General features: G+C 39.2%; 1 protein-coding gene across 3 annotated transcripts in view; it reads left to right on the top strand.

Moving 5' to 3' along the window:
• Positions 1 to 24,776, top strand: part of PLCB1 (phospholipase C beta 1) — a 752,445-nt gene that overhangs the window by 651,905 nt on the left and 75,764 nt on the right. For 2 of the 3 annotated variants that reach the window (NM_001257867.1, XM_028827440.2), the window contains 4 exon segments: positions 2,466 to 2,542; positions 2,650 to 2,739; positions 3,522 to 3,579; positions 4,185 to 4,271. In NM_001257867.1, the coding sequence (NP_001244796.1) occupies positions 2,466 to 2,542; positions 2,650 to 2,739; positions 3,522 to 3,579; positions 4,185 to 4,271 (312 nt within the window). 3 annotated transcript variants of the gene reach the window in all.

Genomic DNA, 24,776 nt, shown 5'->3' with positions numbered 1-24,776 from the left:
CTGGCACAAAGCATCCAAATCACCTCGGGAGATTTTGAGAATATTGATTCCCAGGCCCTGTCCCTAGACATTTGGAGTCCATAGGTCCTGGAATCTGTATTTTTAAGAAGTTCCCCCAAGTGATTCTGATGTTGCAGCCAAGGAAGGTGATCCCTGGGTAACTCTCTGTAACTCCTTCAAGTGATTGGAAGAGGAGAAAGGCCCTCTAGGGAAGGGAAGGTGCTAGTGAGAGGACACTTCAGCTAAATAGAGGCATTGCAGGAGACCCCAAGGAAATGGCCAGAGTCTTTGCATGCTGGAATTTTACAGCTCGATAAATGGCATGACTACAAAGTAATGCCTCATGATTTCTTTAACTGTGATAATCATAATTAGGCAATCCCTTTTGAAGGATCAAATAGGCTTTCTACCGCCCCAAGTCCTAGTTAATATTTGTTCAGATTTAATCCACTTCACAGATGAATGCATCAAATTTCATGATAATTTTAAATGAATGTGAATTCCGTATTATAATTCTCTTGTAAGCCATGGAACCTTATTTGTCTGGGTTTTTAAGCAGCTCAGCCACTTACCAGCTCTGGGGTCCTGAGCCCAGAACTTGAGCCAGGTGTGTCAGCATGTTCATATGTAAAACAAAAATAATAACACCAACCACACAGGACAACTCTCAGGATTAAGTAAATACATGTGAATCTTTTTTTTTTTTTTTTTTTTTTTTGAGACAGAGTTTTGCTTTTGTTGCCCAGAGTGTGCCCAGAGTTGCTGGAGTGCAATGGTGCAATCTCGGCTCACTGCAAACTCTACCTCCCGGGTTCAAGTGATTCTCCAGCCTCAGCCTCCCAAGTAGCTGCGATTACAGGTGCCTGCCACCATGCCTGGCTAATTTTTTTGTAGTTTTTGTGAAGACAGGGTTTTACCATGGTGGTCAGGCTAATCTTGAACTCCTGACCTCAAGTGATCTGCCTGCCACGGCCTCCCAAAGTGCTGGGATTAAAGTGTGAGCCACCGCGCTCAGCCACATGTGAATCTTTTAAAACTGTGCCTGACATATAGAAATGATCAATGAAAGCGCTGTAGGGCCCTCTCCTTAGGTCAGCTAAAGACGGGGTCCTTGTCACATGGCCACAAAAAGTTAGGCTTAAAGACAATTTGAAGAGTAAGGAGGACAGGGTTTGATTGTGTTCAAAGGAAAAGAGGGAAACAGGTTCTCTCCGCAAGGCCGGAGTCCCTGCTAGTGTGCTTCCCACCTTGCAGATTGAATTCCAACTTCCACCCAGGAAGAGGAGTGGCCAGGCTGCAATTGGAGTGGACTTCTGTGGCTGCACCCCAGAGTGCATTCCTCCCAGCGAGCAGGCCCATTGGAGTTTTTCCAGGGACCTTATACTTGGCTGTCTCAAAAATGTGTGGTATTATGATTTGTCTTGTCACTATTACAGCTACCACTTATACAAGACTAGTCAACTTGGCTTGCCCTATATGTTTTTGGGAAAGAGAATCTCCATCTATGGGAAAAGCAGTGGGGCCTTTCAGAGGATGTCCACACCATCTATTTGGTGCTCCAGTAAGAAGAGTTGAGTCCAGTTGCTAGAGCCACCTGAAAACCTTGCAGAAGATTCTCCAGATTCCTCACATGGAAAAAAGGAAAAGATTGGCAGGCAGAATTACCTTTACGTAATTGACAAACACCTATTGGGCATCAAGTGAATATTAGGAATTGTGAATTGTGCAGAGTAACAAGGATACAAAAACACAATTGATGCCCTCTTGGGGCTTGATTTGATAATAGATGTACTACAATAAATACTTGTGTTCACGGTGAGGTAGTGACAGTTCAATGATAGCACAAAGAGAATTTCTGATGTTCTTTATATCTACTGGAAATTGCCCACACAAGAACATAAATGTCAGCTTCTAAGATGGAAAACTCATGTCATCCTCAAAGCAATTCAACAATGAATGATAGTTGTGAGCCAAGAATTATAACTCGCTGTTGATTATAACTTACATTTGTGTCATACTTATTTTTATTTTGAGCTTCACAGTACCTCCAAAACATAAAGGCAGGGATAATCCCATTTATAACTGAGAAAATGTAGGTTCTGAAAATGTAGGGTCTTGCCCCAAATTTCACTTTTAGTAAGTCATAGGGTAGAGATTGGACCCAGGTCCCACACTGTAGGTTGTCTTCGCACTGAGCGGGGCTCTGTAACTGCCACAACAATCTAATGAATTCTGTTTAATTAAAAATAGATAATAAGAAGAATTTTATATTAAAACCCATAAGCCTAGATAATATGATGGTTCTAAATTGTCCTCATTGCCAATGTTAGATGTCTGGCAACTTTAACTATTGTGAAACATCCATCACAGATTTTCTAACTATAGATTCTGTTGTTTGAGGGAGGTGGGAAGGAAGCTCTGTTTGCGATCATTTGAAATAGCAAACTGACATTTTCTTTTTCCAGCTTATTCAAAAGTTGACGGATGTCGCAGAAGAGTGTCAGAACAATCAGTTAAAGAAGCTCAAAGAAATCTGTGAGAAGTAAGCCTTCATTCCCATTACAATTGACATGTGCATCTACATTTATTCAACACAAATTCCCATCTGATTGACCTCTTTTTTCCCTTTTACTTCCATTGTGACTTCAGAGAAAAGAAAGAATTAAAGAAGAAAATGGATAAAAAGAGGCAGGAGAAGATAACAGAAGCTAAATCTAAAGACAAAAGTCAGATGGAAGAGTAAGTCAAAAGTGTCCCCTCTCCCCAACAGTTCACCTGGGAATTATTTTATTCTGTACATCGGAGTCACAGGTTCTTAACCAGTCAAAGACTCCTCCATGAAATTTCTCCTCTAGTCAGCCTTACAGAAGGTTCTTTTGGTAAGGTTTTTAACAGGGAAGGCTCAAACAAAGAGTAGTTCCATAAAGGAGTGAGGCACACCCAGGACCTTTTAGATAAAGAGTAAACAAAGAGCTTCCCTCTGGGAAAGGCTAAATCCTCACTTCCTACCCATAACCTTCCTGGCATTTAGTGAAAACAGAGCCTGTGCCTTGGGAGGAACCTGACTTGTCCGGAGGCTGGCAAATTATACCTTTCTTGTAGCAGTAATAAGAATGTTGCTGTGGCTCACATTTGTCATCTCAGCACTTTGAAAGGCCTAGGTGGGAGGATTGCTTGAGGCCAGGAGTTCAAGAGGGGCCTGGGCAACATGGAGAGACTGTCTCTACAAAAAAAAATTTAAAATTAGCTGTGTGTGGTGGTGCACACCTGTATTCCCAGCTACTCAGAAGGCTGAGGCCGGAGGATGGCTTCAGCCCTGTAGGTCAAGGCTTCAGTGAGCCATGGTGGTGCCACTGCACTCTACCCTGGGCAACAGAGCGAAACCTTGTCTCAAATAAATAAATCAGAAAAAAGAAAATAATGTTGAGAGTTCTGTAACCTGTCATTTAGAAGTCTGAGATTCCTGTTTGTCAATTTTCGGTGAGTTGGTATAATGATGTGTATTCATCATTTGCTTTAAGGGAGAAGACAGAGATGATCCGGTCATATATCCAGGAAGTGGTGCAGTACATCAAGAGGGTATGTGGGCTCATCACACTCTCTCCTTTGCAAACCATGTGTGAACATTTGGTGAGCTCACTGTGAGCTTCTGGAAGGAAATGTCATGCCTTGTCATATCTTTTTATCACTAGCACCTAGCAGAGCTGTTTCACAGGGTGGGCACTCCTTAATCAACATTTCTGCAAGTTGAATTGCAAACAGCTATGTAAAAGGATTCATCTAAAAATAGACAGTCGAGTCATTTCCAAAGTCAAGAGCCCAGAAACATACTGTAAATGAGAGTTTTCCCAAAAGAACCTGTAATTGTCATCAATGATAGAGATGATGGCAACCTTGAAGGGCTGTCCTTTTTTTTTTTTCCCCAATTAATGTCATAGAAATGTTTACATATTTATAAAAAGGTAAGAACAGTACAGTCCATTGATCACCACCTCCCACCTTATGTTCCTATCACCCAGCTTCAACACTTACTACAGTCTACTATACTTGTAAGTGTAGTTCTTGATCAGGAGATCAAATAATCAAATGCAAGCCATAGATCTGAAAAGCTTTCAGTATTTTCTGAAAATGGACACTTTTAAACGTTTAGATGAAAATAATGTTTCTTGTAACTTTTCTTATAGCTAGAAGAGGCGCAAAGTAAACGGCAAGAAAAACTCGTAGAGAAACACAAGGAAATACGTCAGCAGATCCTGGATGAAAAGCCCAAGGTAAACGGAACTGAATTAAAATGCACAATTATTTTATTTGATTTCCATTTAGTAAGAATAAAACCTTCCTGGTTTACGTAAGTACCTTGTACACAGTATCAGATCAGTTCTTGCATATGAAACTCATGTATCTTTCTCAATGAAGGTAAAAATACAGCAATATCGGGTAAGCATTTATCATCAGCTGGTGAGCTTTTAAAAACTGCAAATGTACAGAACCCAGCCCCAGAGATTTGGCTTTAACTAATCAGGGGTATGGCTCAGATAAAGGTATTTTTATAGTCCCTTTCTCCTGGAGAATCAGAAACTATCCAAACCTTCAGTTTGGTTACTACTAAGTAAACTTGAGTTCTAAATAGCTGATGTAATGTTGTAATGGCACCCTCTGTCCAGCAGAGGACGCCCTGCACCAAAATCACTTCGGTTTTTCTACAGCAAAATAGTCTCGTAAATCAGAGAAAAGCAAATCTTTTGTTTCCCATAGTAACAGTTGATTGGGGCTCTACTTTAAAATTATCTTATGTTCATTGTTTGGTTACAATTAATTGTCTTATGAATATTAACTTTGAATGAATTGAATATCTGTAGATCAAATACTTTGAGGTTAGCAAATGGAATCTCAGTTTTAGAACATTCCTTCCATTTTGATTCGTCACCGAATAGTTTTCTGTTTATGGAAATTGTGTTTTTCAATTTTCCTGCCCTTCTATTTTCAATTTAAAATATCTACTCTAAAAAGTATTTGCCATTCCACACAAGTATTTCTTGAGTCCTCAAAGTTAAAAAACGTTAGGGTTTTATTTAATTGTATGTTTCATTCACAAATTTACTTCTTATAGATTTCTTGTGGATCATTCTGAATACATTTTCATAGTTCTTTGTGCTCTTATTCTTTCATATTTATTATATAAGACATTTATTTAATATTTTTAATTTCTAAGTTTTTAGGGTTGACAATATAGATTCTCAAGCAAGAATTAATAATTACTTAGATATGGTGCTAATTCTTATGTTTCTCCTATAAACATATAATGTAGATCTTCTCAGCCACCCTCTCAGGTTGATTATGCACTAATAAAGTGGAATAAATTTTAACATAATTTCAGAAATTGCTATACTTTCCAATCAGGATTGATCTTTTTAAAATGCTCAAATTATTTAGAGCAAAAGATCCAGTTTGACTGAAATTTCAGAAACACCTTTACAATAATCAGTCCCAGGTGATATATTCAGATACATACATTTCTAATCTATGCTGTCTGGATTTAAATTTGTCATTACTTTGTACATTGACATAATAGAATTTGCTTGTGTTTGATGGCTCAGCTAGTTTTTGTATTTCAAAAAAATTTATCTTAGGGAATATGATTCTTTTCAGAGTTTCATTTTGCTTTTTTTTTTTCATGTGTGTGTTTCAGTTCAACAATGTTAACTATTTTACTTACAGATAAAATGTGAATGTAAAATCATTAATGTGTTTAAATTATATAACTCTCAGTATCAATAACCCATATAAAGATTTTCATGTTACTGCCCTAGGTCATCATGATTAAAATCAACCTCAATAAATGTGGAAGCACCCTTCAACTTCTTCCCTGGATATAACTGGTCATGAAAAGAACTAATAACTTTTGGCCATTTTATCAGCAGTCAGGGTTCATTCAGCTGCAATTTTATAATAAGCCCAATTAAAACTGGCTTCAACAGCTATAGGATTTAGTAAGCCACAGTACTGGAAATTCAGAGGTACCACAGTTGTAACAATGATTAATTTAGTGGCTTAACAATTTCATCTCCAGGTATTTTTTGAATTTCTACTGTTGTCACCTTCTAGCTGCAGGCCGTGAACTCAGTCATGAGACGGCTGCCCTAGCTCCACACATCATAACCTTACATAAAACCACTCAAAAGCCGTGCGGCAAATGGAAAATGTCTTCATTTTGTAACCCTTTCTAGGACTGAGAAAAGCCTTCCTACATCCTCCCTAGCTGGTGTTTCCTCATTGGCTACAATGGCCTCATATTCCCATTCTTAAACCAATCATGGGCAATAGGGTATCACTTTCATGATTGGCTTAGAGTAATTAAGATTCACTCACAAGGCTAGAGAGAGTTCAGTTTCTCAATTCCATGGTCATCAGGTACCTGAACAAAATTGATATTATATCATCAAAGAAATAGAGGGGAAACAGCAATTGGGTAGATATGTAACATAGAGGGTATGTTACAGCCACGTTTCTAACAATTTTTAATTTCTTTTGTTTTGGCCCCTTGGAAAGAGATCTGAAGTGTTTCTGTGAATTTTTAGTAGTTCTATTGTCTGCATTTTTTATTGTAAATAGGTACCATGATGAATTCCTCTGTGCTTTTCTTCCATGAGGTTGCTCTATGACCATGTTTTTGTGTCTGGATTTGAAGGTTGCCCTTGAAGATTGTTGGTTCCACGTCAAACTAAAGCATTTCTTGAGGGTTTTTCTGCATGGCTTGAAAACGTTGTGCCTTAGAGCTGTGATTTTATTAATAAAATAATAAGTCATGACTGTTAACATTGTGGGGCATGGTGGTTAAAAAGGGAGATGACACTGGTTAAGAGGAGCAGTAATAGACGTAGAGTAAAACAACAAAAACAAGTGTGAGGCACGTGAAGAAAGACCAAAGCACAGGACAGCAAAGTAGATATTAATAAATGGGTGGTGAGGAGAGGCCAGGCCAGGGTAGCAGTCACTGATGCTTCTGTAACTGTGGGGCATGGATCAAAACTACAGTAACACTGTCTTTGAAATAATCCCTCTCCACGTCTAGTACTGAAACAGGCTTTGAATCTTCACATAGACATGAGGGAAATTAGTAAAAGCAGAAACAAAGCAAGGAACAACCCAAGGAAATGAAACTGATCAAGAGTATCTCTAAAACAAGTCCACGGAGTCAGTTCCATTCAGTCAGATAAGAAGACAGAGTGATTTCGTGACCTCTAGAACTTTATGAACGGTTCCATTACTGGGTTTTGGATGAGGAACGTGAGCCGACATTGCGGCAGATAATATTAAAGGCAATTGTAACTTTCTTATGAAGAAGAAAGCATGCCAAACTTTGCCGTAGGTTACAGAGGAAAATTTACAGATGGGATGAAGCTTTTTAACTAGAAACTGATCATAGCTAAGTTTTTGCTGGCACCAAAAGTCTGTATAGGCTACATGACATCGTATTTCTTCCTGTTCTTCCATTTCTTTCACCATGTTGTTGTATATAATAATTTGCTTTCTCTTCATCCACTTATTCTAACTAATGTAATAATGTGTTTCGTGTTCCCAATCTTGTTCTTAACAGGGAGGAAGCTCTTGTTTACATTGCTGTTTACTCTGGGATATTACTATTTTGAGGTATTCTGAACCTTGATCAACCCCAATCATATTGGTGTAATTTTCTAAGCCATTGGTAAACAAGCAACTCTTTTGAAAGTAACAAACAGATATTTTGTAAATCTCTCAGCGAAAGAAATTTGAAAAGCCAATGGCTCAAAGTTAACAGTTTTTCAGTAGCAAAGAAGTAGTTATTCTGGCTCAATTTAGAGCAAACTACATGTGAAACCTCATTCAAAGTGTGACTTTGCTAGCGGTTTACTGAACAATGTGCATGTCATCTAGAGTTCCCAACATTTTTACCATCCTGCAACAGCAGTCATACGAGAATATGCCTCAATCAAAATCAGGCTAAAAATTTGTTTCAGTTCTGCATGTGACCCAGGACCTTCAGGCTTTCTGGTCGCTATTTGTTGGGGGACCAAATGTGGCCAGTCACATGTGAAAAGTTTATTTTCGATTGTTCCACTGTGTGACATGCACCAAGCTCTTTTCATATGGAAAGTTCATTTTTCCCCTATGAAAAAAGAGATTCAATTAGTTTATTCCTTTTGTAGGTAATTTTGAGGGCATTGGGGAAAATGGAAATAGGTGGTCCCTCCAGGCAATTTGTACAATAAAATATTTTGGCCTCAATTTGACATAAAGTGATGTACATTGCTGTACATAAGTCCCATGGAAACTTATTATGTTATAAACAACAATAGACACTCTTAGAAGGGAATACTTAGCTCCTTTCCAGGACAGTTCTGAATTCTGGAGAAACATTCAACTGCATGTTTTCTAGCAATGAGATTTGATTCAGTCCCTGAGTGTATGTGGGTTTCAGTTTTGTTTGAGGTGTGCCTTTTTTTGAAATCCATAGTGGTAGAATTTTCAAGATGGATACAGTAAACACTGGCCAGTCTTCTGACTCGGGGAAATAATTGGTTTCCTTGGGATTTCCATACCTGGGTTTGCCAAAGTCAATAGGAAAGTGTTTATGTGTACAAGCAATGTTAGGAACAACTCAAGAACCCAACTGCCAGTGCAGAGAGAATCCATACCTTTTGTGGTCCTGCTCAACCCTGAATTGATCCATTATAAAAATGACCTTCTACCTTTTTCCTGAACACTTCAAAGATATTCATTTTAACATATGAAAGCACAGTTGGCCGGGCGTGGTGCCTCATGCCTGAAATCTCAACACTTTGGGAGGCTGAGGTGGGCGGATCACTTGAGGTCAAGAGTTCAAGACCAGCCTGGCCAACATGGGAAACTCAGTCTCTACCAAAATACAAAAATTAGCCAGGCATGGTGGTGGGCGCCAGTAGTCCCGACTACTTGGGAGGCTGAGGCAGGAGAATCACTTTAACCCGGGAGGTGGAGGTTGTAGTAAGCCGAGATCGTGCCACTGCATTCCAGCCCGGGCAACTGAGTGGGACCACCCGGTCTCAAAAAAAAAAAAAAAAAAGAAAAGAAAGAGAAAAGAAAACACGGTTGATCACAAGTTGCCCTGAGTCTGTTGTGAATATGCCAGTGTTTATTGATCATTTGCAGCTCCTGACTCTTTATAAGAAGAATCATCTTTTGAGGGGAATTTTTAATGAACTGTCTCCATAACCTCATAAGACAGTCAATAAATGTGTAATTTACTTTTTCTCTGATGCTTAATTTGTCTTTGATGCTTCTTAGAACACAGGTTTTCTGTTTTAATTTAGCTCATCATCAAGAGAGAATTCCGGGAAGCTTTAGGGCATTTTAATTTATTCCCAAAGAATATTTCATCATGTAGCTACTGGCTCTTTTTTTTTTTTTTTTTCCTCCAACAAGGGAATATAGACTGATTTTCCTTATTTCTCCTCTGACATCTTTGTAACAGGGTGAGTGACTCATCACTCTGCTTGAAGTTAGTCTTGTTAGACCTACCGCTGGGCTCTGAGACAGAACCTTAAATGTGGCTGATATCTCTTGTGTTCGGGAGAGAAAAGGCAAACTTAGGGATTTAAAATAAAACATTTTTTAAAGTAATGTATTTGTGTCTCCTCTAATCTTTTGCGGCTTGACGGGGAAATGGATTCTTCCTTGCCAGCACCTATTGGATCTTCTCCCAGAAGCCAAACCGCAGAGTGGGAACTGGCTGCCTATAGCGGGGAACACTGCCTATATAGACAATGTTTCTGCTCGTTGTCAACTCTCAATTAACCACACAGTGGTTTGTTTTTGTTTGTTCTGTAGAAGAAAATTCTTTTTCATTTTTGTCAATATAAAGAATTGCCTTTTTAGGAAACAAACGTAGTTATGCCTTATTTTCTTGAGTATAAAACTTAGACATGTTTACTCTCCTTCTGGGCAATGCCAGGGCATTGGAACAATTTTAATCTCACTGGCTTCATCAATTTCTTTTTTGAAATTTAATCCAATAGACTTTTAAACACATAAGGCATTATTATTCTATGTTATCATCATGGTTCATTTAGATATGTCTACATATTCACATATTCTTTGTGAAACGTTTTTTCTTGTATCCTCTGCCCATTTGGGATCATCATCTTGTACTTCCTCTAGAAGTTCCTTTCATGCGGTCTACTGGTGGGAAACTCTTTGGAGTTTTTATTTTTGTTTTTGTGCAAAAATGTCTTTATTTGTTTAATGTATTAATAGATGAGAATCCACATTTCCTCCATTCTGGAATGATATGTTCACTGGATATAAAATTTTGTGTTGGTGGTTATTTTCCTTTAGCACACTGAAGATAAAATTCCACTGCCCTCTAGCATCTATTGCTGTTGTTGAGAAGTTAATTGTTAGTCTTAATACAGTTCTTTTGATGATAATTTGTATTCCTCCCCACCCCCACCAATAGCATTTAGGATTTTTTTCTTACATTTTGGGCAGTTTTTCTATAATGTATCTAAATATGTGTTTGAGGTGGCTAGATGGATCCCTGTCCTCAGTTCTGCAAAAACTCTAAACTATCATGAAAGTAAATATGGCTTCTGTCATTTTTTTCTTTGCTTCTAAGATTCCATATATATATATATTTGCATATAAAATAAAATAAACCTTTTTACTCCATCTCCTCTGTCAATGAATTGTTTTTAGTGTTTTCCATCCTTTATCTTTCCATACTGTTCTGTGGGCAACTTTTTTTCTGACCCTTTTTGTAATGCATCAATTTTTTGTTTAAACTGCTTTTCTATACATCCTCTGAGTGTTTAATTTCAGGTTTTGTATTTTATTTCCAAATGTTCTGTTTGGTTTATTTTCAAATCTATAATCTGTATGTCTTAGCTTGTTGCAGGAAAGCTTTCCTGTGAGATTCCTCACCCTGGGAAAGCCTCAGCTCTTGAGTGTAGGCTCCTCAGCCTTCAAGGCTATCAAAGGGTGAACTCAAAATTTCCATCATGAGCAAAAGCCTATCAGGGTGAAAGCAGCTTCCTTGCTTATTACCTGTCTAGGTTCAATGCCCGCTTCAGTTTGACCCTGATCATTAAGTTCTTGTAGTTCTTTGGGTCTTTAAAGATAGTTTTAATGGCCAGCCATGGTGGCTCACATCTGTAATCCCAGCACTTTGGTAGGCTAAGACAGCAGGATCACTTGAGATCAGGAGTTTGAGACCAGCCTGGCCAACATGGTAAAACCTTGACTCTATTAAAAACAACACAAAAATTAGTCAGGCATGGTTGTGTGCACCTGTAATCCCAGCTACTCTGGAGGCTGAGGTAGAAGAATTGCTTGAACCTGGGAGGTGGAGGTTGCAGTGAGCCGAGATCGTGCCACTGCACCCCAGACTGGGTGACAGAGGAAACTCAATATCAAAAAACAAAAAACAAACAAAAAAAAACCAAATCATATCAAATCCAGCTTCTTTTTTCAGTGGAAAGGATGGTCCAAATAACCTAATCAGCCATTATCAGAAATAGAAAGTCTCTACGTTGTGTTTCTGAAATATTTGAATTGGTTAACATCTGTATCAGTCAGGATTCAACTAGAAAAACAGAGCCAGTAAAAGATTGTGTGTGTGTGACAGTAATTGGCTTATGCAACTTTTGTGGATGGCTATCTGCCTCCTTCTCAAGGTTGTCTCCCTTTTTAATGATGGACCCTGGCAGGCAGGCAGGAAGGGAAAATTGCAAGTAGGCTTCGTGACTAGAGTAACTTGCAGAAGCTGAACCTCTTTGTCATGGAGTTGAACACACACACACACACACACACACACACACACACACACCCCTGGCCCAGGAGTCAGAAAACTAAAGGAAGACCCAATGGGCAGGGGAAGTGATTGCAGGCTCAGCCACTGCTTCCCATCAACCAGACACATAAATCAACAGATCAGCAACAATGCCTGCGTATTACACAATGACTGCTGCCTCCCTCATCAGTCCTCCAATTCTCAGAAGAATCTCCATGGGACCCACAATAACTGGAAACATACAGAAAGGGAACTCTGGGAAATACAGTTTGGCTGAGACAGTTGGCACAATAAAAAGCATCACGCTGTTATGTAAAAATCAGAAAATGTTTTATTTCAAAAATACTCCATGTCTCTTGAAAAATGAGATCCTAAGATTATAATAGAAACATGCAAAGAATTTCTAAAGCTAGGAAGAAGCTGTCCCTTAGGGCTGCATGGTACTCCCTAGGCTGTTTCATAGATTTCTATTGTCTATTGTCCCCATAAGGCAACTGAGTTTGAGATTTAAACAAAAATTAAAACTTAGATTCCCATGGATGCCATTTATTCCTCCTCCTTTTCTTTACCGTATCAACGTTCTTTCCCCCTCCTTTGTCCATATTTTTCTTTCTTGGGGATAAGAAAATGTGGACATGTGAAGATAAATGTACTGGATAGAGGGCAGAGGCTGAGAAGAGAATCTTCCCCACCTGCTAGAATAGGGGGCTACATGTTGATGGGGTTCAGAGTCTTCGCAGCAAACAATGATTTTAACACCAGGAATAGGATGAGGTGGACTTTTATCACATTGGCTTTCATATGCCCACCTGCCATACATGAAAAGTCCACACGACCATGCATGGAAAACCTTTTGGGTTTATTTCTACTTCTACTTCTGTGTGCCTGTCATTGGGCATGATTCCTGTGAATTTTGCTAATGCTCATTAGATTTTTTTATCCTCAATGTATCTCTGTTTTTTTTAAAGCCCTGTTTTGGTATAACTAGGATAGTGAAAATTATCAAACACACACATCCCAAACACTTTAAAGCAACTAATGTAAAAGTGTAATTGATTTCCAGAAACCATTACCTGATTTAACTATGACCTTCAGTATTTTAAAGGGAAAAGATGGCCAACCTCAAACCAAGAGAAATACTGTCATCCCTTGGTATCCATGGATGGCTGGTTCCAGGACTCCCCTCAGATACCCCAGTCCACAGATGCTCAGGTCCTTTATATAACATTGTATAGTATTTGCATATAGTCTATGCATATTCTCCCATGTACTTTGTCATTTCTAGGTTATTTATAATGCCTAATACAATGTAAGTTCTATGTATATAGTGTTATACTGTATTGTTTAGGGAATAATGTCAAGAAAAAATGTCTATACATGTTCATACAGACACAACCATCCACTTATGGTTCTTCTGAATGTGTTGATCCAAAAGTGGTTGAATCCACAGATGTGGAACCCATGGATATGAAGGGGATGACTGTATTTACCTACAGAAAATCCAAAGAGGAAATCTACTAAGTGCTTTGAAATACTTGATGAAGAAGTACTTGGAGATGAGGGAAAAGGCTATTGCATGAGGGCAAACGCAGGAACACTGGGTTGAAGAAAACACTGAAGAAAGTTTTCCTTCCAAATAGGAAAGCAGTTGCCAAGGGCAGGATTACATTCTCTGTTTTCCTTGTATTATATTACATCTAAGGCCATTTTCATGCAGCAAATTCACCACTTGGAGTCCTGTTTACATATTTTCTGTCAACAGAAATCAACAGACACAAGTGTTCTGTGTTTATTATAATCATTAGTTGAGGTTAATCTTTGAATTTGTCAAGGAGGTGTTTGAATTTCCTCGAATAACATTTTCAGATTTTAAAGAGTCACACACACACATATACACAATAACACACATTTATACACACACACAAACAACTTTATACGATTGGAGAGAAGCTTAGCAGATTAACCATTTCGGCATCAAAATGGATTTTGCCCTAGCTGATTATGCTAGTATATGAAAATTTGTGTCAAAGAGAATAGCCAGCAGCATGTATGTGTGTTTGGTACATAAGAGAGAATCGAAGATACATTGTCTTCTATCTTTGGCTGAGAAAGATTTGTTTCCTTTTTCTTTGCACCTTAGGTATTATCCAGAAAAGAAAAAAGTCACTCTTAGGTTTTGCAAAATACACAATGAGCTGTTACAATTCTAAAATTCCTTACTGGGTCTGTGTTTTAGGTGGAGCCAAAAAACCTTAGGACTTGAAAAAAATATTGTAAACCAGACAAGACATCTTTATAATTGTTGAGTACCAACTGCAGTGTAATCACCTTAGTCCAAGCCTCCATCGTCGCTCCCCTGGATTTCTAAGTAGCCTTCAAACTGCTCTCCCTGCTGCCACATGTGTGCACTCAAAATCTATTCTCAACATGTCACCCAGAGGCATCCTTTTAGAACAAAAGTTAAATCAGGTCGCTCCTCGGTTGAAAACCCTTCAGTGGCTCCCAACACGCTCAGAATAAAAGCTTAAAAGTCCTATATGGTCTAACTCCACTTTTGCTGCATTTTTTCTTCCTTTCCTCCTTGATGTACTCTCTGATCAGGCCACACTGGGCTCCTTGCTAGGCCCCAACAAGACAGGCGAATTCCACCTTGAGCCATTGTATGGACCGTTTCCTCATCTCCCAAGTGTCTGTTTGGGCAACTCTCTGCTGTCTTTCAAATGTTTGTTCAAATCTGTCAGAGGCTTTCCATGACCACTTTATTAAAATTTACAACCCCCTCCACCACTGCCCCATCCCTGCCATCCTCTCTCCTGTTTCTTCTGCTGTGCTTTCTGTTTTTCATAGCATTTGTCACCTTCTCTCATTCAGTCATACCCTTCTTTCCTAAGTGTGTCCTTGAGTGCTGCCCCACCTATCAGAATGTAAGCTCTACAACAGCAGGGGCTTTGTCTGTTTCGTTCCGTGACACTCTTGAGGTCCAGACACCCAAGAACATCGCCTGCCATATAGCTGGTGTTTAATAAATATTTTTTGAATGCATGATGTATGTAGAGGGCTAACAACATTAACTCTGTATGTTAAAAAATAGTTCTGGCTCTTCGTGGGGAGAAAAGTAGTGCCCAGACCCCTTGGACTGTGTTGTTCACTGAACAAACAGCTGTCAATCATTCATCACTATCTTTTCTCAAGTTTCTTGATGGTAGTGGGATTTTGCGGAGAATATCTCAAAAGTAACAGTTGTGATCATTTTTAACAACTAATTCTTACAGAGAGTGGGGAAGGCCAAGGAGAACTCAATGCCACTTCCATTGAATGTGTGGGAGGCCAGGTGCCATCCCACACTGGGGGTGTTGGAGCAGATAAAGGCAAACAGAGGAATTAAATCTGTATTCTAGAAGGCACTCCAAGAGACGTCCCAGACAAATAATTGGAAACACCAGGTGACTTAGAAATCAATTTCATTGCCACAAAAATGACAGCCTCCCTTTTTTTCCACACAGGGGGAAGGTTCCTCCTCATTCTTGTCGGAAACTTGCCATGAGGATCCCTCTGTTTCCCCCAACTTTACTCCCCCCAACCCTCAAGCTCTCAAGTGGTGACCACCGTCCTTCCGGCCAGGTAGGACTGGATGGGAGGGGTCGCTTTTGAGAGAAGGGTGGTGTGTAGCCATCCGGTTTTCAGGCATCACGGACTTGCTCCTCTGTCCTTCATCCTCCCTTTCTCTACATTCCCATCTTTTTTTTCTGCTAAAGTTCCCAGCCACACCCATTATCCTTTCCTCATCCTTTCTGCCTTCCTCTGGTATTAATTTCTCCATTATTGTGCTCTCTCTTCCTGACATAAATCTCATTCTTCCATATTGTCTTCTTCCTCTTTCTCCTTTTTGTTTCTCTATTAGCAAATTTGGCTTCCTTTTTAATCTGGATTTTCTCTCTTGCACTCAGACTATTATTCCCACTTTGAAACAATTTTTTCCATTTCTGCTTCACACTACACTGTTTTCCCGCAGTCCTATTGTCTTACAATCCAGTGGGATCGAGTTAACTCTCAAGGAAGCTTTTTCAATCCACTCCACTCAACTTATGCCCTCCTTTTGGAAGTCCAGCAAAATTTATTTTATTCCTAGATGGTATTTAGAGTGAGTGGGGACAGCTTGTGATTTCCTGATTCTCTAGAAGCAAGAGCTCTTGGAAATATCTCACTAATAGGGATACTTGGGCCAGGAGCTCTTTGTTAGAGCAAACTTCAGCTTGAAAATCAGAGCAGACTTTAACTTACCCAAGGAAATGCGTCACGAAAACTATTATATCCTCTTCACTAATAAGAAAACTGGCAAAAGTCATTCCAAAGAGTGTGCAATTCTTAGAGAAAAGAAGCATTCTTGTGATTTTAAAAAAAAGCAAACTTTATTCTGATGTAATGAAAATAAAATTCTACAATGAGACTTATACTGTTTTTGTCTTCAAGTATTTGTAGATCTGTGAAATAATGCAGTTTAAGAATATGTGAAAGAGTTACTGAAAATAACTCTTTACTGAGAAAGAGGTATGACTTATTCCTCTTCCTTGACATCAGTTGTTGCTTGGCTGAGAGCTTTTCAGACCTTTGTGGGTATCTCAATTACTTGGACATCCTATTAAACTGCAGACACTGATCTAGGATGTCTGAGTGGGGCCGGAAAGTCTGCCTTTCTAAGTAGCTTCCAGGGGATATAGATGCTGCCACAGTTCCAGGGAGCACATTTTAACTGGCCAGGATCTAGTACATTCCTACCTCCAGGCTTAAGCACCTGGAAGAAGCTTGAAGCCACCGTCATGGCGTTTGAATGTATTTTAACTTTTTGACTCAATCACAAGCCTGGGCCTTTGATTTCTTTCTTTTTTTTTTTTTAAATTTTCTACTGCCTGTAACACTAGAAAGAGAGACACAGGGAATGCCGTGTCAGAACAAAGTCACAACACGGCTGTGGATTCATGTCCTGTCAACAGTGATCATTTTGTTTCTGTGTGACCTTGTGATGGAGGCCATATTGGAAGGTGGGTAGAGGACAGACATGTAATACCAATTTCTGGCTTCTACAAGAAGGCATCGGGGAGACCTTGACAATGTCTTCTTCATTCGGATATAAATGTTAAGACTATCTTTTAAATCATCAATGATGAGCATCATTCGATTTGTTGTTGTTGTTACACTTGTTACACCCTGGTAGTTTTGTGGGGGGTTTTTGTTTGTTTGTTTGTTTTTTGTTTTTTGAGGCATTGTTTTGCTCTCGTCACCCAGGCTGGAGTGGAATGGCACGATCTCAGCTCACCACAACCTCGGCCTCCCAGGTTCGAGTGATTCTCCTGCCTCAGCCTCCTGAGTAGCTGGGATTACAGGCTCCTGCCACTACGCCCAGTTAATTTTGTATTTTTAGTAGAAATGGGGTTTCTCCATATTGGTCAGGCTGGCCTCTAACTCCCGACCTCAAGTGATCCACCTGCCTCAGGCTCCCAAAGTGCTGGGATTACATGTGTGAGCCACAGTGCCTGGCCTGCCCTGGTAGTTTTTAAAGCTGTTGTGAACCACCTAATACCACAGATAGAATATCATATTTTCTCAGGGGATGCAAATGACAGTGGGTGGAGGACCTAAGAACACATGAATTGGGTTTTATTTTTCAAAACAAATGTAATAGAGACAAAAAAGCTGCATTTGTGTTGCTGTGCTTTCTCAGGCTTGCAATAGTCTGTTCACAACTTGTATTCCCTTTAGAATGTCAACTGAGATGCCCACTGGGGAAAAATATTTATTTTAAAAAACAGACAAATATCCCCACAATACCTAGACTTCAAAAATTTAATCATATGGTGAGTTTGTTTGGTTCCTTTAGCTTTCCACATATAAAAGATGACATAAAAATAAATATTTCACACTTTTCTTGTCAAAATAGGTCTCATTGCTAAAGCAGAAAAAGAAAATCCCATTATAGTATTTTATATTTGAAAAAAGAACAAAATGTTCTTTTTAATAGTGTATGGAAAGTAGATTTTTGTACTAATTTTAATATTTCCCCGAATGTTTTTTACATTCTTGTTCTTTCCTTAAACATCTTCATTCATACACTACAGCTGAAAACAAAATGATGAATAAAAAGTAATAGTACATAAGGCTGGGCATGGTGGCTCATGCCTGTAATCTCAGCACTTTGGGAAGCCGAGGTGGGTGGATCACCTGAGGTCAGGAGTTCGAGACCAGCCTGACCAAAATGGTGAAACCCCATCTCTACTAAAAATACAAAAAATTAGCCAGGTGTGGTGCCAGGTACCTGTAATCCCAGCTACTCAGGAGGCTGAGGCTGAGGCTGAGGTTGGGCAGGAGAAGCCCTTGAACCCAGAAGGCAGATGTTGCATTGAGCCAAGGTCGCACCATTGCACTCCAGCCTGGGCAATAAGAGGAAAACTCCGTCTCAAAAAAAATAAATAAATAAAAGGAATAGTACATAAAGCTATAACGCTACCACGTATTTGCCAAAAAATAATGTTTTCTATTATGATAGAAGATTGACCCCAAGAGTAGTCATCACATAAATAGTTGGAATTTTACATTTTTTAAATTTGTGAGTGCAAATCTTCATTGGTGAAAAAATATATTCCTTGTTATCAGCTTGACGTTAATCGGTGAAGCTAAGTAGGTGAGTTATACTTTTAACTGTGGTAACCCATTTTTAAAATAGCCACAAATCACTATAGAGCAAGATATAAAATAAACAAAAGAGATGTTTGCTCATTTTATGTATATTAGGTCTTTAGATAAAGAGCTGTAGAATGACCAATTTCTAAAAACACCAGTGAAACATTGGAAAATTATAAATATATGCCAAGTAATTATTAATGCCTGCTTTATTCTAGAATATGCCAATTTCAATAGAAAGCACAAAAGAACAGAAAATACAGTTCCTACATGCTTTAAAATAATAAAGGTCAGTTTAAGGCCATAGAAAGGCATTAAGCTATTTTTCTGACACACAATAATAAAAACAAAAATTAGCATTTATGGAGCACTTACTGCATCATCAAGCACTTTTAAAGCATATAACATGTGTTATCTCCTTCTACTTGCCATTGTACATTTGGAGAAACTAAAGTTCAAAAAGGTTAATGAACTTTACTAAGGTCAGACAAGAAGTACCAGACCTTGGACACACTATGTGTCTTTCAGCTTTTTAAGTGAATGTCTGAAGCTAAGATTTTATGATCTAGATGTCAGAGTAGGTGACTTCTCTTTCTCACGTTGACATGGATAAACAAGCAATAAGGGTACACCACCTATGCCTCAATATACTTACCTGTAAAATGGAAAGACGATGAGCCTCTTTGTTAAGGAAGCATATCTCTTTGAGTGGCTAGAAGGGATACTCGCCACACATGTATACCAAACGCTGTTTCATTTGCTGGTGGCATAGCCCAGCCTCCACAAGGTCATGGCTACAATTTGCCAGAGATTTCACCCCCAAACTGATCACAACAGCACAAGGCATTAAACATCACAGGCAGCACGTTCACATTGCTCAGAGTCACTTGTTTTTAACAAACGTCTGGGAGCAGAACATCTCTGAGGACTAGATTTTAGAAAACTTCCAGCCCTGTGAAAACAGGACTCACCTCTAGGAAACTACAATTAGTCACAGTTTCTATCACTGAGAGGCGGGCAGCTGTTTTCTGTGTTCGTCGCATCTGCTGGGGAAGCAATGCCAAGCAGAGGGAAAGGGAGACACCTGAGGCACAGTGTGGCCTGTACAGTTTGGTTAAGAGAATTTTGGATCAACCTTCCCTGTCTATGGCTGCTGAAAACTCACAGTTCCCCTCTCTAAAGCGGTGGGATTGAGGAAGGGCTCACCCACTCTCACCTCCCTCCAACCTTGGCTTTCCTCCTTCCTCTCTTCTCCTCTACTTGCAAGCCATTCAGCTTATACATGTCAATGCTCTTTCAACAACAGACTCAGGTGGATTTGCTTCCCTTGAGATCTTCGTTCTCTCTCTCCTCTCCCCATTCCTCCTGTTAGGTCTGTCTCTTGCCCCAGCCTTAGAACAGAATCTTTGTTAACGAACCCTTCTTCTGTACTACACAAGAGAGGAGTTAGAGACACACTGGGCTTTTCTACGCGTCTGCTTTCATTTGTTAAGCAATTGTTTTTTATTTGGATTTCATTTATTCATTAAAATATTTATGAGGCTGTACTACTTACCCTGAGGATGCTAGGAATTCTAAAGGAACATCTTGGTAGAGAAATATCTCCTTTTAGATTGTATTTTAAGTTTCAGTCGTAGCACAGAAAGGGGCTTCTTTGGGACCTGTGACAGATGACCCTCTTCTCCTTTTCCTCTGCAGTTAGATTCAGGGCGACTGCTTTGGGCTAAATTATGAAAGATTTAAGCAGGAAATAAAGAGATTTTTCTGAAAGTAAAAATATCTAAATACCCAAATAGATTCCTGAGGGATGTTGTGTTTCTTTGAAGATCTTTAAATGTGGAGACAAAGAAGGCGTCTACCAGCAGAGGGTTGAATATGACTGAGTGACCTTTTTATGATCTCCTTTGAATCCGTGAAGGATGCGATTAATTAAAGTCAGAAGTTTGTCACTAAAATAATAGTTATGAGATCCAGAGAATTCAAGGTGTTGGAGGACTCATTAAGTAGGTGCATAAATATCATGCTGAAAGATTTAATGAGACCATAGGGTCACTTATAGAAAAATGGTGCAGAGATGGCCTAGAAAAAATAAATTAGAATCGATATTGCGCTTCCGAATTAACAGCTATAGATTGCTATATTAACACCTGAGACAGAGATTCTATAATTATATCTTGATGATGAATATTGATGTTCTTGTCATGGGAAAAATGAAAATTGCTCACATTTAGTATTTTACTTATCAATAATAAAATAAATTTATATGTGTGTGCTTATTTCTGTGACACCTGGGAACCGTAAATGCTTTAAGTAGCTACAATTAAGTGAATAGTGTTTTTCTTTTTTCCTTTTAATTCAACCAATAGTTATTGAATGCCTACTACACAGAAGGCACTGGGCTAGGTGCTGGGAAAAAACACAGATGCACCCCTTTCCACGCTTCAAGTAGATTATAGTATAGTGCTATCCAATAGAATTTTCTGCACTGATGGAAATTTTCCATGTCTTAGTGTCCAGTGCAGTAGCAACTAGTCACAAGTAGTTATTAACCGTTTGAAATGTGGCTGATGCAACTAAGGTGTTGAATTTTTAATTGTATTTTAACTGTTTATATTTAAATGTGAATATAAACAGCCACATGCTTAATCTTAATTTATAATGTGTAATCCGCTTTTGTGTCAAAAAGGATTGCATTGGGACAAAAGACTATGTTCATCATTATAACAGAGCTGTTTACATGGGAGGAAAGGCTGACACATAATTGAGGAAACCAAGGAAGGCTTCACAGAGGTGGCAGTCATTGAGCTGAGACCTAGAGGAGCAGATAGGAAGGACTTCCTCATGACAACGTGAAAAAGCCTGAGATGGGAGTATCATGTTACTCTTGTGGAACTACGTGTAATTTCATCATTTACATGTTATGTTACTCTGCTCAGCTTCCATAGCAAAATATCACAGACTGGGTGGCTTCAGCAACAGAAATTTATTTTTTCACAATTCTGGAGTCTGGAAGTCTAAGATCAAGGTGCCCGTGAGATTCATTTCTGGGGAGGCTTCTCCTCTGGGTTTGCAGACAGTGGCTTTTTGCCATGTCCTCAGATGGCCTTTCTAAGCACATGCACAGAAAGAGAGCGAGCGCATGCGCGCGCTGGCACTTCTTCCTTTTCTTGTAAGGACACCAGCCCCATCAGATCAGGGACCCACTCATATGAGCTCATTTAACCTTAATTACTTCATTAAAGATTCTATCTCCAAATATAGTCACATTAAGGGTTAGGGCTTTGATATATGAATTTGGGAGAGACACAATTCAGTCCATAAAGGAAGTATATCTCTCACACATAGCTCACACAAATTCTGTAGAAAACTATCATCTATTTACCTAGCATCTGGTGATTTTAATCACTGCTTTTGATTTGCATAGTGTTAGATAACATAGGGTTCTAGAATATTAACAAGTATAAAAAATACCTAAACCAAAGTATCCACCTCACAGAACTCGAATGTAATTAAACATTGCTTAAGCAAATATTAATTTTCCTTTATTCTTTGAGGACAAACCAGTGGTGAGCTGGAGCTTACTATCTAAGTTCATAACAGTTCATTTTCAAATTTTTCAAGGATTTTGTGACCTGATTATTAAACACAACCATTACTACAAATTAAATTATATAAACTTTCAATGAAATAAATTTATTCAAAACAAATGTAACAAATACTCATAACTCATCGTTTACCAATTTTTTCCTAGAGCTTTGTCGAACCACTTTTTAAATTTTTTTTAAAGACAGAGTCTCACTGTGTTGCCCAGGCTGGAGTGCAGTGATGCGATCATGGCTCACTGCAGCCTCAATTTCCCAAGGTCAGTTCAATCGATCCTCCCTCATCAGCTTCCCAAGTAGCTGAGAATACAGGCTTGCCACCACACTTGGCTGATTTTTTTATTTTTAGTGTTGTAGAGGTGGAGTTTTGCCATGTTGCCCAGGCTGATCTTAAACTCCTGAGCTCAAAGCGATCGTCCTGCCTCAGCCTCCCAAAGTGCTCTGATTACAGGCATGAGCCACGGTGCCCGGCTCACTTACAAATAATTTAATACTTCTCACTATCGCCTGTGCTCTTGAGGTACTTTGCATCTTTACGTCTACTACGCACCATCGGTAGTGGTGGCTCTGACAGTCTGCTACTGTACGCCTCCTCTCAACTCCTTATTCAAGGTCACCACTTTGGTAGTTTGCGACTGGCTCTGGGCAAGTATTTACACTATTGAAAATCAACCATCTCTAAAACTTCCTCCTCCCAACTTGTTACTCAAGGTCACCATTTTGGTAGTTTGCGACTGGCTCTGGGCAGTATTTACACCATTGAAAATCAACAATCTCTAAAACTGGGCCCTTTCGTTTTCTAGTAGAGCCACATATTAATCATTTACCAGCACACCGCTGGCACAAACCTTACCCTCTTTCATGGTACAGGGTTTTCCCAGTATTTATCTGGACTTCCTGTTGCAGCTTTCCATGGCTGAAACATTATTACCCATCCTTTACAAACAAAATGAAACTTTTTACTGAAATAAATTACCTTTTTTAAAGGTTTTTTCTGTTTCCTACACTAGACAGAGCCTATACTGCTCTGTTGATCCATGAACTTTCAGGCCCTCAGTATAAAATGTTTTAAGGACAACAGAAAAGTCCCCTAAAACTTAAACCTAGCAATGACAACATTTTTCTAGCCCCCTCAGCAAGGTCTTCTACTTTCAAATTGCCTCAGCTGTAACATAACATACCTCCCGCTGCTAGAACTAGCTCACAGCTAATACTAAGCGTAACACTTGACTCCATTTTACAGGGGCCACTTTTTTTCCTCTAAAAGTTTTATGTAGCAGTGAGTGAAATAGAATAGATGCTGGGGTAAACAGCAGTTTCCAGATTAAATGTTATTTTCTGTAGGAAACATTTCTCTCCAGTGTTGCCCCTTCACACCATCCCCAAACAAGTAAAAAATTGCTCAGACTTTGAAAATGTAATACCATCTGGCAGAACTCACATTTGACCTTTTATTAAACCTACAATTATGTCACACCGGTGAGATCTAAAATTCAAGGCTCTGGAAGTTAAAGCAATGTGTCCAAGGTTACATGGAAAATACTTGAGAGCACACAGTTTCCTGCCTGGCCTTTCACTTCAGTTGTACACCGTAGTACGTGTGTTTTCTGATTAGAGTTTTCTTCAGTTATGATTTCCTTTACCATCATAACATTTTGGGAGGCTGGTATGAGGGTGAGTATAGAAGAAGGAATTCAAGCAGAAAAGGTTAAGTGATTTACAGTTTTCACCCTTTCTCCAAGTGAAATTTATGTGCCTCCAAATTTAAGAATCATGAATTTAGATTGAATAAGAATGGATAAAATCCATTAACGGTCAATTTAGATTGTGTAAGAATGGATAAAATCCTTGGCATATCTAAAGAATAGAAAAGGGATCCCAGGAGGTAGTTCTGGATAACTTTTAACTTGAAAACGTCTGGTAGAGGCTGGGCATAGTGGCTCATGCCTATAATCCCAGCACTTTGTGAGGGCAAGTCAGGCAGATGGCTTGAGCCCAGGAGTTTGAGACCAGCCTGGGCAACATGGCGAAACCCCATCTCTACAAAAAATACAAAAATTAGCTAGGTGTGGTGGTGCATGCTTGTAGTCCCAGCTACTTGGGAGACTGAGATATGGGAGGATTGCATGAGCCTGGGAGGTCAAGGCTGCAGTGAGCCAAGATCGCACTACTGCACTTTGGCCTGGACAACAGAGTGAGACCCTGTCTCAAAAACAAATAAATAAATAGTCTGGAAGAATAGAAAAAGCAAATGAGAAACAAAAAAGGGACCACCTATGAGGTAGGAGGAAAACCAAGAGGGTCAAAGAAGCCCAGAGGAAAAGCAGTGCATGAGTATGAAGGGCATGATCCCCAGTGTCTAAAGCCGGTGAATGCTACAAAAGAGTCTACTTTGGTTTTAGTATCCAGGAGGTCATTATTGGCCTAGGTGTTAGTGAGGAATCAGTTGAAAGGTGGGGAAGGGAACCAGGTAAGAGTGGATTAAACAGGAGACCTGGAACAGGAGACAGCCTATCTAACACCCATTTGGAAGTATACACTCGAAGGGAAGCAGGGATCTGGACTAGTAATGGAGGAAATAGGAGGGAAAATCCATTTGAGAAGAGATTAATGAGTCCTTCTAATTCATGGTTCGGTCTAGTTGTCATGAAACACTAAATCAAACGAAAGAGTTGCTTGTATAGCCCTGTGTA

Source organism: Macaca mulatta, chromosome 10 (genome assembly GCF_049350105.2).
Source record: "Macaca mulatta isolate MMU2019108-1 chromosome 10, T2T-MMU8v2.0, whole genome shotgun sequence".
NCBI classification, from domain to species: Eukaryota; Metazoa; Chordata; class Mammalia; order Primates; family Cercopithecidae; genus Macaca; species Macaca mulatta.
This window is presented reverse-complemented; position numbering and strand designations above follow the sequence as displayed.